The sequence below is a fragment of the Macaca thibetana genome, chromosome X, assembly GCF_024542745.1.
Source record: "Macaca thibetana thibetana isolate TM-01 chromosome X, ASM2454274v1, whole genome shotgun sequence".
NCBI classification, from domain to species: domain Eukaryota; kingdom Metazoa; phylum Chordata; class Mammalia; order Primates; family Cercopithecidae; genus Macaca; species Macaca thibetana.
This window is the reverse complement of record NC_065598.1, coordinates 102,305,255-102,324,212: the sequence shown is the minus strand read 5'-3', so window position 1 is coordinate 102,324,212 and position 18,958 is coordinate 102,305,255. Positions and strand designations below refer to the sequence as shown.

General features: G+C 37.8%; 1 protein-coding gene across 2 annotated transcripts in view; it reads right to left on the bottom strand.

The window, feature by feature from the left end:
• The window catches only part of RADX (RPA1 related single stranded DNA binding protein, X-linked), an 81,158-nt gene that overhangs the window by 12,079 nt on the left and 50,121 nt on the right, over positions 1–18,958 (bottom strand). For both annotated transcript variants that reach the window (XM_050775917.1, XM_050775918.1), the window contains one exon: positions 11,493–11,783. In XM_050775917.1, coding sequence (XP_050631874.1) covers positions 11,493–11,783 — 291 coding nt within the window. The remainder of the gene's footprint in view (positions 1–11,492; positions 11,784–18,958) is intronic.

The following is an 18,958-nucleotide window of genomic DNA, read 5'->3' as shown; positions in this document are numbered from 1 at the left end:
GGGACAGGGCACAGTAAACTAAGACACACAGACACCTCTGCACAGACGCAGACGACTCTGTCTGACAGTTTTGAAGAGAGCAGTGGATCTCCCAACACGGAGGCTGAGATCTGAGAAGGGACAGACTCCCTGCTCAAGCGGGTCCCTGACCCCTGAGTAGCCTAACTGGGAGACATCCCCCACTAGGGGCAGTCTGACACCCCACACCTCACAGGGAGGAGTACACCCCTGAGAGGAAGCTTCCAAAGCAAGAATCAGACAGGTACACTCGCTGTTCAGAAATATTCTATCTTCTGCAGCCTCTGCTGCTGATACCCAGGCAAACAGGGTCTGGAGTGGACCTCAAGCAATCTCCAACAGACCTACAGCTGAGGGTCCTGACTGTTAGAAGGAAAACTATCAAACAGGAAGGACACCTACACCAAAACCCCATCAGTACATCACCATCATCAAAGACCAGAGGCAGATAAAACCACAAAGATGGGGAAAAAGCAGGGCAGAAAAGCTGGAAATTCAAAAAATAAGAGCGCATCTCCTCCGGCAAAGGAGCGCAGCTCATCGCCAGCAACGGATCAAAGCTGGACGGAGAATGACTTTGACGAGATGAGAGAAGAAGGCTTCAGTCCATCAAATTTCTCAGAGCTAAAGGAGGAATTACGTACCCAGCGCAAAGAAACTAAAAATCTTGAGAAAAAAGTGGAAGAATTGATGGCTAGAGTAATTAATGCAGAGAAGGTCCTAAACGAAATGAAAGAGATGAAAACCATGACACGAGAAATACGTGACAAATGCACAAGCTTCAGTAACCGACTCGATCAACTGGAAGAAAGAGTATCAGCGATTGAGGATCAAATGAATGAAATGAAGCGAGAAGAGAAACCAAAAGAAAAAAGAAGAAAAAGAAACGAACAAAGCCTGCAAGAAGTATGGGATTATGTAAAAAGACCAAATCTACGTCTGATTGGGGTGCCTGAAAGTGAGGGGGAAAATGGAACCAAGTTGGAAAACACTCTTCAGGATATCATCCAGGAGAACTTCCCCAACCTAGTAGGGCAGGCCAACATTCAAATCCAGGAAATGCAGAGAACGCCACAAAGATACTCCTCGAGAAGAGCAACTCCAAGACACATAATTGCCAGATTCACCAAAGTTGAAATGAAGGAAAAAAATCTTAAGGGCAGCCAGAGAGAAAGGTCGGGTTACCCACAAAGGGAAGCCCATCAGACTAACAGCAGATCTCTCAGCAGAAACTCTACAAGCCAGAAGAGAGTGGGGGCCAATATTCAACATTCTTAAAGAAAAGAATTTTAAGCCCAGAATTTCATATCCAGCCAAACTAAGTTTCATAAGTGAAGGAGAAATAAAATCCTTTACAGATAAGCAAATGCTTAGAGATTTTGTCACCACTAGGCCTGCCTTACAAGAGATCCTGAAGGAAGCACTAAACATGGAAAGGAACAACCGGTACCAGCCATTGCAAAAACATGCCAAAATGTAAAGACCATTGAGGCTAGGAAGAAACTGCATCAACTAATGAGCAAAATAACCAGTTAATATCATAATGGCAGGATCAAGTTCACACATAACAATATTAACCTTAAATGTAAATGGACTAAATGCTCCAATTAAAAGACACAGACTGGCAAATTGGATAAAGAGTCAAGACCCATCAGTCTGCTGTATTCAGGAGACCCATCTCACACGCAGAGACATACATAGGCTCAAAATAAAGGGATGGAGGAAGATTTACCAAGCAAATGGAGAACAAAAAAAAGCAGGGGTTGCAATACTAGTCTCTGATAAAACAGACTTTAAACCATCAAAGATCAAAAGAGACAAAGAAGGCCATTACATAATGGTAAAGGGATCAATTCAACAGGAAGAGCTAACTATCCTAAATATATATGCACCCAATACAGGAGCACCCAGATTCATCAAGCAAGTCCTTAGAGACTTACAAAGAGACTTAGACTCCCATACAATAATAATGGGAGACTTCAACACTCCACTGTCAACATTAGACAGATCAACGGGACAGAAAGTTAACAAGGATATCCAGGAATTGAACTCATCTCTGCAGCAAGCAGACCTAATAGACATCTATAGAACTCTCCACCCCAAATCAACAGAATATACATTCTTCTCAGCACCACATCATACTTACTCCAAAATTGACCACGTAATTGGAAGTAAAGCACTCCTCAGCAAATGTACAAGAACAGAAATTATAACAAACTGTCTCTCAGACCACAGTGCAATCAAACTAGAACTCAGGACTAAGAAACTCACTCAAAACCGCTCAACTACATGGAAACTGAACAACCTGCTCCTGAATGACTACTGGGTACATAACGAAATGAAGGCACAGAAATAAAGATGTTCTTTGAAACCAATGAGAACAAAGATACAACATACCAGAATCTCTGGGACACATTTAAAGCAGTGTGAAGAGGGAAATTTATAGCACTGAATGCCCACAAGAGAAAGCAGGAAAGATGTAAAATTGACACTCTAACATCGCAATTAAAAGAACTAGAGAAGCAAGAGCAAACACATTCGAAAGCTAGCAGAAGGCAAGAAATAACTAAGATCAGAGCAGAACTGAAGGAGATAGAGACACAAAAAACCCTCCAAAAAATCAATGAATCCAGGAGTTGGTTTTTTGAAAAGATCAACAAAATTGACAGACGACTAGCCAGACTAATAAAGAAGAAAAGAGAGAAGAATCAAATCGACGCAATAAAAAATGATAAAGGGGATATCACCACCGACCCCACAGAAATACAAACTACCATCAGAGAATACTATAAACACCTCTACGCAAATAAACTAGAAAATCTAGAAGAAATGGATAATTTCCTGGACACTTACACTCTTCCAAGACTAAACCAGGAAGAAGTTGAATCCCTGAATAGACCAATAGCAGGCTCTGAAATTGAGGCAACAATTAATAGCCTACCAACCAAAAAAAGTCCAGGACCAGATGGATTCACAGCTGAATTCTACCAGAGGTACAAAGAGGAGTTGGTACCATTCCTTCTGAAACTATTCCAATCAATAGAAAAAGAGGGAATCCTCCCTAACTCATTTTATGAGGCCAACATCATCCTGATACCAAAGCCTGGCAGAGACACAACAAAAAAAGAAAATTTTAGACCAATATCCCTGATGAACATCGATGCAAAAATCCTCAATAAAATACTGGCAAACCGGATTCAGCAACACATCAAAAAGCTTATCCACCATGATCAAGTGGGCTTCATCCCTGGGATGCAAGGCTGGTTCAACATTCGCAAATCAATAAACATAATCCAGCATATAAAACAGAACCAAAGACAAGAACCACATGATTATCTCAATTGATGCAGAAAAGGCTTTTGACAAAATTCAACAGCCCTTCATGCTAAAAACGCTCAATAAATTCGGTATTGATGGAACGTACCTCAAAATAATAAGAGCTATTTATGACAAACCCACAGCCAATATCATACTGAATGGGCAAAAACTGGAAAAATTCCCTTTGAAAACTGGCACAAGACAGGGATGCCCTCTCTCACCACTCCTATTCAACATAGTGTTGGAAGTTCTGGCTAGGGCAATCAGGCAAGAGAAAGAAATCAAGGGTATTCAGTTAGGAAAAGAAGAAGTCAAATTGTCCCTGTTTGCAGATGACATGATTGTATATTTAGAAAACCCCATCGTCTCAGCCCAAAATCTCCTTAAGCTGATAAGCAACTTCAGCAAAGTCTCAGGATACAAAATTAATGTGCAAAAATCACAAGCATTCTTATACACCAGTAACAGACAAACAGAGAGCCAAATCAGGAATGAACTTCCATTCACAATTGCTTCAAAGAGAATAAAATACCTAGGAATCCAACTTACAAGGGATGTAAAGGACCTCTTCAAGGAGAACTACAAACCACTGCTCAGTGAAATAAAAGAGGACACAAACAAATGGAAGAACATACCATGCTCATGGATAGGAAGAATCAATATTGTGAAAATGGCCATACTGCCCAAGGTAATTTATAGATTCAATGCCATCCCCATCAAGCTACCAATGAGTTTCTTCACAGAATTGGAAAAAAAAAAACGGCTTTAAAGTTCATATGGAACCAAAAAAGAGCCCGCATCTCCAAGACAATCCTAAGTCAAAAGAACAAAGCTGGAGGCATCACGCTACCTGACTTCAAACTATACTACAAGGCTACAGTAACCAAAACAGCATGGTACTGGTACCAAAACAGAGATATAGACCAATGGAACAGAACAGAGTCCTCAGAAATAATACCACACATCTACAGCCATCTGATCTTTGACAAACCTGAGAGAAACAAGAAATGGGGAAAGGATTCCCTATTTAATAAATGGTGCTGGGAAAATTGGCTAGCCATAAGTAGAAAGCTGAAACTGGATCCTTTCCTTACTCCTTATACGAAAATTAATTCAAGATGGATTAGAGACTTAAATGTTAGACCTAATACCATAAAAATCCTAGAGGAAAACCTAGGTAGTACCATTCAGGACATAGGCATGGGCAAAGATTTCATGTCTAAAACACCAAAAGCAACGGCAACAAAAGCCAAAATTGACAAATGGGATCTCATTAAACTAAAGAGCTTCTGCACAGCAAAAGACACTACCATCAGAGTGAACAGGCAACCTACAGAATGGGAGAAAATTTTTGCAATCTACTCATCTGACAAAGGGCTAATATCCAGAACCTACAAAGAACTCAAACAAATTTACAAGAAAAAAACAAACAACCCCATCAAAAAGTGGGCAAAGGACATGAACAGACATTTCTCAAAAGAAGACATTCATACAGCCAACAGACACATGAAAAAATGCTCATCATCACTGGCCATCAGAGAAATGCAAATCAAAACCACAATGAGATACCATCTCATACCAGTTAGAATGGCAATCATTAAAAAGTCAGGAAACAACAGGTGCTGGAGAGGATGTGGAGAAATAGGAACACTTTTACATTGTTGGTGGGATTGTAAACTAGTTCAACCATTATGGAAAACAGTATGGCGATTCCTCAAGGATCTAGAACTAGATGTACCATATGACCCAGCCATCCCATTACTGTGTATATACCCAAAGGATTATAAATTATGCTGCTATAAAGACACATGCACACGTATGTTTATTGCAGCACTATTCACAATAGCAAAGACTTGGAATCAACCCAAATGTCCATCAGTGACAGATTGGATTAAGAAAATGTGGCACATATACACCATGGAATACTATGCAGCCATAAAAAAGGATGAGTTTGAGTCCTTTGTAGGGACTTGGATGCAGCTGGAATCCATCATTCTTAGCAAACTATCACAAGAACAGAAAATCAAAACAGCGCATGTTCTCACTCATAGGTGGGAACTGAACAATGAGATCACTCGGACTCAGGAAGGGGAACATCACACACCGGGGCCTATCATGGGGAGGGGGGAGGGGGGAGGGATTGCACTGGGAGTTATACCTGATGTAAATGACGAGTTGATGGGTGCAACACAGCAACATGGCACAAGTATACATATGTAACAAACCTGCACGTTATGCACATGTACCCTACAACTTAAAGTATAATAATAATAAATAAATTTAAAAAAAAAAAAATAAACACAAAAAAAAAAAAAAAAAAAAATAAAAATAAGTTGAGAAACCCCAAAAAAAAAAAAAAAAAAAAAAAAAAAAAAAAAAAACTGAGAAACTATCAGAATTTGGAAATCTTGATATTTTCAAGAAAGCAGATATATTAGTGTGTTATTGATATTATTTTGAGTTGCTTTCTAAATTATAAAATATTGGGAGTTGAGCTTCAGCATTATCAGTGAATTTTTTACTGAGCTGTTTGATTAAAACTAGAGTTCTGGTCGGGCGTGGTGGCTCATGCCTGTAATTCCAGCACTTTGGGAGGCCGAGGTGAGCGGATTGCTTGAGTCCAGGAGTTCGAGACCAGCCTGGGCAACATGGTGATACCCCGTCTCTACCAAAAATACAATAATAATAATAATAATAATAATAATAAACTGGGTGTGGTGGTGTGCGCCTGTGGTCCCAGCTACTTGGGCAGAGGTTGCAGTGAGCCAAGATTGTACCACTGTACTCCAGCCTGGGCAACAGAGTGATACCCTGTTTCAAAAACAAACAAACTACTAGAGTTCAAAGTACAGACGTTTAAGTCAATAGGCCTCAGGGCTTTTGTGCTTGCTGCCTCTGTGCCTAGAATGTTTTTTCCCCAGATAACTACATCTCCACCAGGTTTCTGAAATGTTCCTTTCTCCAGGAGACCTCTGCTATTTAAAATTTAACCCTTTCCAGGCCGGGCGCGGTGGCTCAAGCCTGTAATCCCAGCACTTTGGGAGGCCGAGGCGGGTGGATCACGAGGTCAGGAGATCGAGACCATCCTGGCTAACATGGTGAAACCCCGTCTCTACTAAAAATACAAAAAACTAGCCGGGCGTGGTGGCGGGCGCCTGTAGTCCCAGCTACTCGGAGGCTGAGGCAGGAGAATGGCGTGAACCTGGGAGGCGGAGCTTGCAGTGAGCCGAGATCGCGCCACTGCACTCCAGCCTGGGTGACACAGCGCGAGACTCCATCTCAATAAAAAAAAAAAAAAAAAAAAAATTTAACCCTTTCCTACTACAACACTCTCCAGCAACTGTTTTTTCTTAGCACTTATCACCATCTCACTCTACTACAAGCTCTCATAGGGCAGGGTTTTTATCTGTTGTGTTCACTAATGTGACTTTAGCACTTAGAAGAGTGCTAGGCACACAGTAGATGCCCAATAAATATTTCTTAAATTGAGTAAATAAATATACATGTGTGCATTTTACCTACAATTTTTCAATAATAGAATTTAAGACATTTGTGCAAGAGTATTCAAATATAAATTCATCCATATTCCCATTACCAATAAATGAACACAAATATCCTGTACAAACCCCAAGAAAAATGGCTATGATGTAAGGAGAGCTGTTAAAATAATCTTTTCTAGATTTTTTTGTCAAAGTATTTTTTGGAAAAATTTGTCACGTGGTTTGTTCTTTTCCTTTACTGTAAAATGCATTTAAAAGATAATTTCAAATTTTAATAACATTAATTGTGACATCAAGGTAATTTAATATACTACAGTTACACTGAAATAATAAGGCTTTACTCATCTTTATATTTTCTTTTATTAAAGCAGCCAAACAGACCAATATAATTTTTTCCCTCCTTGGTATTAGCCTGTGGGCTCAGGATCAATTATTTGTGCCTCTGGGGTATGCCACCTTCCTTGCTGAAAGCCTATTTGAAAGATTAGCTGAGTAGCACTGGGTTCCCTCAATGTTGATTCCCTCACCAATTAATACTATTATTGGGGTTTGTATCTTTTGACTTTTAAAAGACAAATAGGCAGCCTTCAGCAACTTGGAAAGGCTGGCTGGATTATGTTCCTAATTATCTAAGTCAAATGAAAATTGAGGAGATGACTTTTAAACTTTGACTCATCAGATTTCATGGGTAAACAAATTAGTGTTAGTAGAGCCAATGATACACTATAACACCTGTAAGTTCAATTAAAACTTTTGAAAGCTGTGTTCTTATATTTAAGGTGAGAAATAATTCTTAAAATTGATAAAGACTGACCAACATATTTTACATTTTGTACTTGGGCTAAGGGCACTGAAAATCTAGTTCGTTACTTCATCTCAGTATATTCTATTTAAAGTGTGTGATCTTACATGGTAGGCAATGGGCTGAGGTTTTAATGGTTATAATCTATTGATTTGAGACAGGTGAGATGGCCCAGCAAGAATTTAAAGACAAGAACCAGTGCTTCTAGGATAGGTTTCTGACATTGCCATGGTACCAAGCTGGTGGTTGCTGAGAACCATCAGAACTGTGGGAAAGAAGGAAGACTAATAATTCTATTCAATGTTTTCAATAACAATTCACCCTTCCAGTCAGAGGTAATGACCAAGTAACAGGGTTGTGGTCCAAATAACATTTTTGGCTCCAAGAATAAGACACTTCAAAATTACGAGGTCTTCTATAGACTTGCAAGATATTGCAGAGGTATAATAAACCACTAGAATATAGTATCACTGAATGAGACAATCTTCGTGCTTAGAGAACCTTAAACATCATACAGATTTATCTGCCTGGATTGGTTTAGGCAGTCTTAACTGAGACTTAACTAAGGAGTCTAGAACAGGGTAAATTATGACTGGGGGGCGCAAATCCAGCCTGCCCCTGGTTTTGTACATTCCATGAGCTAAGAATAGCTTTCACATTTTTAAATAGTTTAAAAAAAATCAAAAGAACAATATTTTATGATACATGAAAATATGAAATTCAAATTTTAGTGTACATACAGTTTTTTTCAAACAACCATGTGCATTTATTTACATATTGTCAATGGTTGCTTTCACATTAATACAGCAGAGCTGAGTAGTTGCAAAAGAAATTGTATGGCCTGTAAAACCTCAAACATTTACTACTTGGCCCTTTACTGACCAAGCGTGCCGCCTTGTATAAGATACGTTTAAAGTCATCTTTCAGTTTTAGGATTCTACCTTTTAACAAATAGCATGGTAATAACAGATTTATTCCTCTCTTCTGAGTTTATTGCTCATGTCCATGCTAAAATATATACAAACCATTTGTCTGGTCTTATAATACAACTTGGGTTCATACTTTCCTAAAAGATATGACAAATTCAGCACTTTCACATCCGATATTCAGCTCTCATTCTAAGTAGTGCTTGAAGTATAGATGTAGATAGTACTTGAATGAATGAAGATATGAATATAGATAGTACTAGATAGTGCTAGAATATAGACATTGTCTATACTTCAAGTACTACTTAAAGCATAGTAGTTTTCAACCTTTAATTTACTCCTTTATACCTGATGGACAGGATGTGTTCTTGGCAGTGGCATTCTCTCTGTGGCAATAAGTCTCTCTTATGAATGGAGTAGACTGAATGGGCTGCTTCTCTAGTGTGTATCAGAATCCTAAGAAGTATGAATAGGCCTCTTGTAGATAACTTTGATAAGATACCCCCTCCCAACAAGACTGTATGAGAATCACTGGATCCAGTACCTTTTATCCCAGCTCTCTAAGTTTTATCCCTTTATTAAGTTAAACTATTAGAGCGTGAAGTACTTGGATTATATAATAATAAAGTGAAAATATATTCCTTTATAGAAATGCTTTATTAAGATATGACTAATGATTATACTGGTTAGGTATATTAAAATGTTGATGCACGAAGCAACTATCTGAAGATCATTTACATACCTTTTTTTTTTTTTTTTAAAAAGCTACAGTTGAAGATAACCCATTTGTTATCCTGTGCTACTTATACAATAATTTCATAGTTAATTCAGACTTGAATTTTGTTTGAGAAAAAAAAATAGCAGGGTTCCTATATAAATTGTTTTCTCTGCAACAGATGATACATTTAGAGACTCAGGAGATCTGATTTCTAATCATGGTCTGGCTTTTACCTAGCCAAGGGTAAGACTAGAAGATATCCAAGGTTTATTTTGGCTTTAAAATTAAATATATCATCAGAAAAAAGAAATAACTACTAAAAACAAACCCTTCTCCCTTCCTGCCAGAAAGCACAGAAAATTATTGCCAATGGTAGAAATTTGGTTATTTGCAAGTACCTAGTAATACCTACTTTTTGTGCTTCCTTTAAAATGTTCTGTTTTGTTTCATTCATAAATGGTTTATTTTCCACTGTCTTTTAACTATGTAAACCATCCTTGGAAAAATGTAGGATATAAAATTTATATAGAAACAGCATACTTCTAATATGGATTAAAGCTAGTGGGAGGAATGATGACATTTCCTTCTTCACATTTGATTCCTGCTTTTAGCTGACTCATAGCCAAAGCTACACAAGTTTATAATTACATGTAGTACAGCTGAGAAGTCTTAGTCAAACTGTTTTAATAGAGCAGTAACATTTTAAAAGTGAGAAAAAATTCAAGTTCTACTTTCTAGATGAACTCATCATTTCCATGGTTACCTTTTTTAATTTTTAATTTTTGTGGGTATATAGGTGTAGATATTTATGGGGTACATGAGATATTTTGATATAGGCATGCAATATGTGAAAATCACATCAGGGTAAATGGGGTATCCATCCCCTCAAACATTTATCCTTTGAGTTACAAATGATGCAATTATACTCTTTTAGTTATTTTTAAATGTACAATTAAATTATTATTGACCATAGTCACCTTACTGTGCTACCAAATTGTAGGTCTTATGCATTCTTTCTATTTTTTTGTGTCCATTAACCATGATTATTTTTGATGGATGGGAAATTTTGCTATAATTTTTGTTTCCTAGATACAAAACTAAAGTTGATGAACTACCTGAAGAGACCAAGTAATGCAGTCTAGTGAAAAAGCATTTGAAACTTAGGTCTGTGATTTTCTAATGGAGTCAGTGAGAATTCAGACTTTTCATAGATTACATACATACTCACATGTCTGTACATATTTATATGTGAGGAGGTAGGGAAGAGCGGTTGGGAGAGAATAAAAGGGAAAAGAGAATCTTGATAAAGGTCAAGGCAATTCATCCAAGGACTGCAAATGTTAGCACCACGCTCTCACCAACTGAACTAACCGGCCAAGATGTCCAGTACTACAAATGTAAAAATCCATGAACTACATTATTCGGTCATTAAGTTAATTTGCTTATAATTTTTTCCTCATTCCTTCATTTTAGGTAATAAGACCTGGTACTAAGATCTTCCTGTGAAACACAAATGCATTGTCTTCCTTGACTCTGAGTCATTTTAGCTAAGATTTTGTTTTAGAATTTTTTTGTGTGTAATTTTTCATCTTTCAGAAACAAACAAAAAAAATCTAAGTTTTAAAATGTTTTGACTTCTTTAAATTTCTGTAAGTTCCATAGCTACCTCTCAATTTTGAAAAACCTGGGTAAATCAGCTTATTTCCTCTTACCAGACAAGGGAAGTTTTTTCAATAACTTTTTTCCAGTCAACTTTAGTTACTTGATTATTTTATTATCTTGAGGGTCTAAACAGACCTTTTTTTTGTAGGGCTTCTTTTGATTAGTATTCTTTCTTCTCTTTAACTTACACTTTACCCTTCAGTGGTTCCAATGAATGAAGAAGCAGAGAACATAGGCAAGAAAGTGGTGGCTCAGGGAGAACAGAAGCTGCCTTAGAAGTAGTCAGATAGTTAGGAATGAGGAAAATTCCCTTAGTTCTCCCATTCTTCTCTCCCCAGATACTTTCCAAGGACTGCCAATGTTTAGAAGCACACAATTAGAGCTTCATTTATTCCATAATTAGTGCTCCATTCCTTTTGTTTGAGCCAAACAAGAACTTCCCTTGGGCTTAATGTTTTTGTGGGAAGGGCTTAAATTTTTAAAGCAAAATAGTAGGTATATTTAAAATATGTTAAATTAATGATATTCAAAAAGAACAGGGGACTTACCTAGTATGGTTACTTCAAAATGTCCAAGGCTTCGGGCACTCTTAAAATCATCAAGTTTTGGGGGCCTTCCTTCTGGTGGTACATATTTTGCAGGCTGAGAATTATACTGCTCACTAAGAAACTTTCTGTGTTCAAACATAAATTTCCGTGGAATACTTTCAGGATAAACATGGCTGTAGTGCAGGTGATCTATTAAGCCAAACTTTTTCTCCCTCCACAGCTGACTCTCCCACCTATCACTTATGGTTTTTCTGGCTTTCCCTTGCAGACTAGCATTTGTATTTGCTCGACCTGTTAAAGACACAATGAGATAGACACAATTGATCTATAAACTAATCAAATAAAGTCATTCACTGCAAAAAAAAAAAAAAAAAACCACACAGATAAATGAGGAAGAGTTTAAGTAACATTAAAAATCAAACAACCACCTACAAAATATAAAATGAATATACAAAAGAAAATTCTTATTAAAGTGAGGAACTAAATTCACTTTCAAAATAAATTTTTACAGTAAAATACTAAAGTGACATTGTTTTCTTTGTTGTTGGAATTATGTAGATTTGTAGTTACCTTCTTTCTACTTTTTCCAAATGTTCTAAATGCTCTTAAACATATGTTCTTTTTATATTCAGTGACAAATCCAAATTAAATCAAATTCATGATTAGAGATCACTCACTCTTGGTGGAAATTTGAGCCTAAAATAAAATTTTGTTAATCTCTGCTAAAAGTAACCTGAACAAATACAGTCTCCTTCTTCAATACTTCTGTCCTTCAGAGGGGCCATTTAGGGGTTGGGCATGGTGGCTCATGCCTGTAATCTCAGCATTTTTGGAAGCTGAGGCTGGAGGATCACTTGAAGCCAGGAGTTCAAGATCAGCCTAGTTAACATAGAGAGACCTGTCTCTAAAAAAAAATTAAAACAAAACAAAAACCAAAAAACAAAGGGGCCATTTATTTATTATATATGACACTCCTTTCAGATATAAATAAAATATGGAAAACAAAAAGGGAATGAAATTGAGATGAAAGACCCCCCTCAATTTTTGTTGTTCTCTATTATGAAATCAAATTATCATTTATGTATGATTAAAATCTAACAAATTAAGTTTCTAATGCAGAATATAATTTATCCCTTATTGATATAGTTAGGCTTTGTATTCCTACCCAAATCTCATCTTGAGTTGTAATCCGCACGTGTTGAGGGAGAGACCTAGTGAGAGGTGATTGGATCATGGGGGGTGGTTCTCCCATGCTGTTCTCATGATGAGATAGTTCTCACAAGATCTGATGGTTTTATAAGTGTTTGACATTTCTTCCTGCACACACTCTCTCTCTTGCCTGCTGCCATATAAGACGTGCCTGGCATGATTGTAGGTTTCCCAGCCATGTGGAACTGTGAGCCAATTAAACCTCTTTTCTTTATAAATTACCCAGTCTCAGGCAGTCATTTATAGCAGTGTGAGAACAGACAATACACATATAAATTATGACATTCGTTCAGCAAACAATTACAAAGCACCTATTATGTGCCAGACATTGTGTTAAGGAATTTGGTACAAGTAATATTTTGAATAAATAATGTACCACGGTAGAATCAGAAACACAGTAAAATCAGAAAAAAAATTAATTTTGGAACAACATTTCTGCTAGCTGAGACAGGCTGACAGCTTCAGAGTTTACCAAAGTTGCTGACTTGCTTTCTTGCTTATGTCCTGGTATTCTTATCCTAGCATAAAAAACTTTGCTGAGGCAGAAGGTGGCTGCAATAGCAAGGTTTCAGTATGGTTGATATACTACTTCTGATTATCAGACTTTATTACATATTCCCAGAGTACTTGCTTGGTTTCTTAAGCCTAGCTGGAGACTTATTGAAAACTTATTACAAGGTAAAGTATTAGCTTGAGTTGTAAGGGAAAATGAAGAAGTTGAACACATACTTCTTACTCATCAGGAATTTAAAATATTGCAATACTACAAAAGAGTTTTTTAAACTAAAAATTCAGTTGATGAACACACAAATTCCTATAATAATGATTGATAACAAAAGGGCTAAAAAACTTAGTCACACATAAAAAGATCAAAAGGAATAAATCAAAGCTGAGAAAAAGAGTTAGTAGGACTAAATTGATGATTGGGAAATGACTTCATCTTTTGTATCTTCTAGAAGTAAATCTCTTCTCAAACTAATAAAAGTACATAATCAGAACAATGATTAGTAGGTATTACAGTGATCTAACCCATATGAAACATTCCTGCTTGACTTATTTTAGAATACAGCATGCAAAAGAAAAAGTGATATGCTATTCTAATTTTTAAAAATTAAGTACTTACATCTACCTTATAGAAAACAATTATATGATTGACCTGTTCAGAAGAAGTCAGAATATTTTCTATGCATATTTTCTTATTTGAGTGTTAATATTAAGGACTGCCAAGATACAAATGTTTATATGAAAAATTCCTCTAAAGAAACATGTTTTTTTTTTTTATTTTAGTAACTGGGGACTACAATTACCTACCTCAATTATATCTTCATAATTAACTAATACAAATAGGTATGAAATCAATACAGGAGACACTGGCAGGTATTGGTTGTGAATAGTAACAAATCAAAGGCAATAAACAGGAAAGAGACAAAATATATCTAGAGGTCAGGTTTTTCTAAAAATAAGATGGAAAATCATGAACTAGTTTTTTTGAATATTAATAAAATTACTATATGAAACATGTTATATTTTAAACTTAATGCATAGCTAAAATATAGGTTAATTACTTAGCAAAATTATATTTTTATATTTTACAATTATAATTTTCATTCTATTATTTCAATTATCTATTTTACTCATTTCTGGTGAGATTGGTTCAATGTTTTAATGAGGAACATTTACATTTAAGTCATAAGGTTAAAAAAAGAATGCAATTCAAATGTATGTACGTAGGCATGGTGAATTTTTAAAAAAAATCTACTCCAAGCATTTCATTATGTGGATAAGAGTGGTAGGTTGATAGAGGCAGGCTCACACCTGTAATTCCAGCACTTTAGGAGCCTGAGGCAGGAGGACTGCTTGAGGCCCAGAGTTCAAGACCTGCTTAGGCAACATAGGGAGACCCTGTCTGTACAAAATAATAATAATAATAATAATAATAATAATAAGCAGACATTGTGGCACACACCTATGGCCCCATCTACTGGAGTAGCTGAGGTGGGAGGAACACTTGAGCCTGGTAGGTCAAGGCTGCAGTGAGCCATGATCGTGCCATTGCACTCCTGCCTGGGTGACAGAGCAAGACTCTGTCCCCCCCACCAAAAAAAAAGTGATGGGGTGTATGGAGACATGGGGGAGGAAAAGGAGCTATTTTCTCTGCCTCTCCTTCTTGCCTCCACTGATCCCACCCTGATGCAAGATCTACAAGGCTGAAAAATAACAGGGGATTCCAGTCAGTATGTTTAGTAGCAAGCATATAACAGATTTTTAAAGACTAGTGAAAGCCAGAGGCTACCTGTAATGCCTTGTGTTACTGTTAACTTTTCAAATGTATTTCTGAGTTACTAGATATAAGCACAAACCACACAAACATATTAATTGTATATTCACAAAATGAATGACTTTTGAATTTACAAGCACAGAAAAAGCCAAAGCTATCATGAAACTACCTGGGAATACATTAGTGACCATGTTGACACATATAGATCTAATTCATTCATTAAAACTGCAATATAGTATTACAGTATACTAATATGTTATATTTATAATCCTCTGTTAATTAAAATTTAGCTTTCAATATTCCCTATTATAAATAATGTTCCAAAAAACATCTTGGAATATGTCTCCCTATATGGCCAAAGGCATAAATGGAATTTCTAGGTCACAGAGTATAACACATTCCTAACAAATTAGGTATTGTTAAATTATTCTCAAATGGTAGTTTCCTCAAGTCTCCCTACTCCCTAAGACAAAATAATATTGAAATTAGGCCAATTAATAACCTTATAATGTTTTCTAAGTGTTCAAATGAAAGGAGAGTCACACATCTCTCATTTTAAATCAAAAACTAGAAACAATTTAGTTTAGTGAGGAAGGCATGCCAAAAACCAAGATAGGCTGAAAACTAAGGCCTTCTGAGCCAAACAATTAGCCAAGTTGAGAATGCAAAGGAAAAGTTACTGAAGGAAAGTAATGCTATTCTAGTGAACACATGCATGATAACAAGGTGAAACAGCCTTATTGCTGATCTGGAGAAAGTGTTGGTGGTCTGAATAGAAGATCATGCTAGCCACAATATTCCCTAAGGCCAAAGCCTAATTACTAGCAAGGCCCTAACTCTCTTCAATTCTATGAAGGCTAAGAGAAGTGACAAAGCTGGAGAAGAAAAGTTGGAAGCTAGCAGAGATTGGTTCATGAGGTTTAAGAAAGAAGCTATCTCCATAACATAAAAGTGCAAGGTGAAGCAACAAGTTCTGATGTAGAAGCTGCAAGTTATCCAGAAAATCCAGCTAAGATAACTGATGAAGGTGGCTACACTGAACAACAGATTTTCAATGGAGATAAAATAGCTTTGTATTGGAAGAAGATGCCATCTGAGACTTTCATAGTTAGAGAGGAAAAGTTAATGCCTAGCTTTAAATCTTCAAAGGACAGGCTGACTCTCTTCTTAGGGGCTAATGCAACTTTAAGTTGAAACCAATGCTCATTTACCAAAAATCCTAGGGCCCTTAAGAATTATGCTAAATCTACTTTGCCTGTGCTCTAGAAATGGAACAAAGCCTCAATGACAGCACATCTGTCTATGGTATAGTTTACTGAATATTTTAAGCCCACTATGGAGACCTACTGCTCAGATAAAAAGATTCCCCTCAAAATATTACTGCTCACTGACAATGCACCTGGTCACTCAGGAGCTCTGATGGAGATGTACAAAGAGTTCAATGTTGTTTTGGTGCCTGCAAACACAACAACCATTCAGAAGCCCATGGATCAAGGAGTAATTCTGACTTTCAAGTCTTAATTCTTAAGAAATGCATTTCATAAGGCTACAGCTACCATAGTGATTCCTTTGATGTATCTGGGCAAAGGGAAAACTGAAAACCTCCTGGAAATTTGAACACCTTGTGGAAAGGATTCACCATTCTAGATGCCATTTAAAGTTATTTGTGATTTATGGAAGGAGGTCAAAATATCAACATTAACAGGAGTTTAGAAGAAATTGATTCCAACCCCCATAGATGACTTTGAGGGGTTCAACATTTTAGGGTAGGAAGTAACTGCAGAAGTAGTGGAAATGGCAGGAGAACTAGCATTAGAAGTGGAGTCTGAAGATGTTACTAAATTGCTGCAATCTCTTTATAAAACTTGAATGGATGAAGAGTTGCTTCTTACAAATGAACAAAGGTGTTTTTTTTTTTTTTTGAGATTGAATCTATTCCTGGTGAAGATGTTGTGAATATTGTTAAAATGAAAATAATTTAGAATATTACATACGCTTAGCATAATAGATAAAGCAGTGGCAAGGTTTGAAAGCAGTGACTCCAATTTTGAAAGAAGTTCTACTGTGGATAAAATGCTGTCAAACAGCATCACATGCTGAAGAGAAATCTTTCCTGAAAGGAAAAGTCCACTGATGTGGCAAAATTTATTGCTGTCTTATTTTAAGAAACTGCCACAGCCGATTCCTCAAGGCTCTAGAACTAGAAATACCATTTGACCCAGCCATCCCGTTACTGGGTATATACCCAAAGGATTATAAATCAGGCTGCTATAAAGACACATGCACATGTATGTTTATTGTGGTACTATTCACAATAGCAAAGACTTGGAACCAACCCAAATGTACATCAATGATAGACTGGATTAAGAAAATGTGGATCACGAGGTCAGGAGATCGAGACCATCCTGGCTAACACGGTGAAACCCCGTCTCTACTAAAAAATACAAAAAACTAGCCGGGCAATGTGGCGGACGCCTGTAGTCCCAGCTACTCGGGAGGCTGAGGCAGGAGAATGGTGTGAACCCGGGAGGCGGAGCTTGCAGTGAGCTGAGATCCGGCCACTGCACTCCAGCCTGGGCGACAGAGTGAGACTCCGTCTCAAAAAAAAAAAAAAGAAAATGTGGCACATATACACCATGGAATACTATGCAGCCATAAAAAAGGATGAGCTCAAATTAAAAACACATAGTTGGGATAGGCAGGTGCACCCAAGATGGCCAAATAGGAACAACTCCAGCCTGAAGTTCCCAGCGTGAGTGACACAGAAGATGGGTGATTTCTGCATTTTCAACTGAGGTACCGGGTTCATCTCACTGGGGTGTGTCGGACAGTTGGTGCTGGTCCACGGGTGCAGCCTGACCAGCGAGAGCTGAAGCAGGGCAAGGCATCGCCTCACCTGGGAAGTGCAAGGGGGAAGGGAATTCCTTTTCCTAGCCAAAGGAAATTGAGACACAGAACACCTGGAAAATCGGGTAACTCCCACCCTAATGCTGTGCTTTACCAAGGGTTCCAGCAAATGGCACACCAGGAGATTATATCCCACACCTGACCTGGAGGTTCCCACACCCACAGAGCCTCCCTCATTGCTAGCACAGCAGTCTGAGATTCAACTGTAAGGCGGCAGCGAGGCTGGGGGAGGGGCTCCCACCATTGCTGAGGCTTAAGTAGGTAAACAAAGTTGCTGGAAAGTTTGAATTGGGTGGAGCCCACCACAGCTCAAGGAGGCTGGCATGCCTCTGTAGACTCCACCTCTGGGGACAGAGCATAGCTAAACAAAAAGCAGCAGACACCTCGGCAGAGGTAAATATCCCTATCTGACAGCTTTGAAGAGAGCAGTGAACCTCCTAGGACAGAGACTGAGATCTGAGAACGGACAGACTGCCTGCTCAAGTGGGTAAGTGGGTCCCTGACTCCTGAGGAGCCTAACTGGGAGACATCCCCCACTAGGTGCAGACTGACACCTCACACCTCACACAGCTGAGTACACCCCTGAGACGAAGCTTCCAGAGCAAGAATCAGACAGCAACACTTGCTGTTCAGCAAGATTCTATCTTCTGCAGCCTCCGCTGCTAATACCCAGGCAAACAGGGTCTGTAGTGGACCTCAAGCAAACTCCAACAGACCTGCAGCTGAGGGTCCTGACTGTTAGAAGGAAAAGTAACAAACAGAAAGGACACCCACACCAAAACCCCATCACTACGTCACCATCATCAAAGACCAAAGGCAGATAAAACCACAGAGATGGCGAAAAAGCAGGCAGTGCAGAAAAGCTGGACATTCAAAAAATCAGAGCGCATCTCCCCCTCCAAAGGAATGCAGCTCATCACCTGCAATGGAACAAAGCTGGACGGAGAATAACTTTGTTGAGTTGAGAGAAGAAGGCTTCAGTCCATCAAACTTCTCAGAGCTAAAGGAGGAACTATGTAACCAGCGCTAAGAAACTAAAAACCTTGAAAAAAAAGATTTGACGAATGGCTAA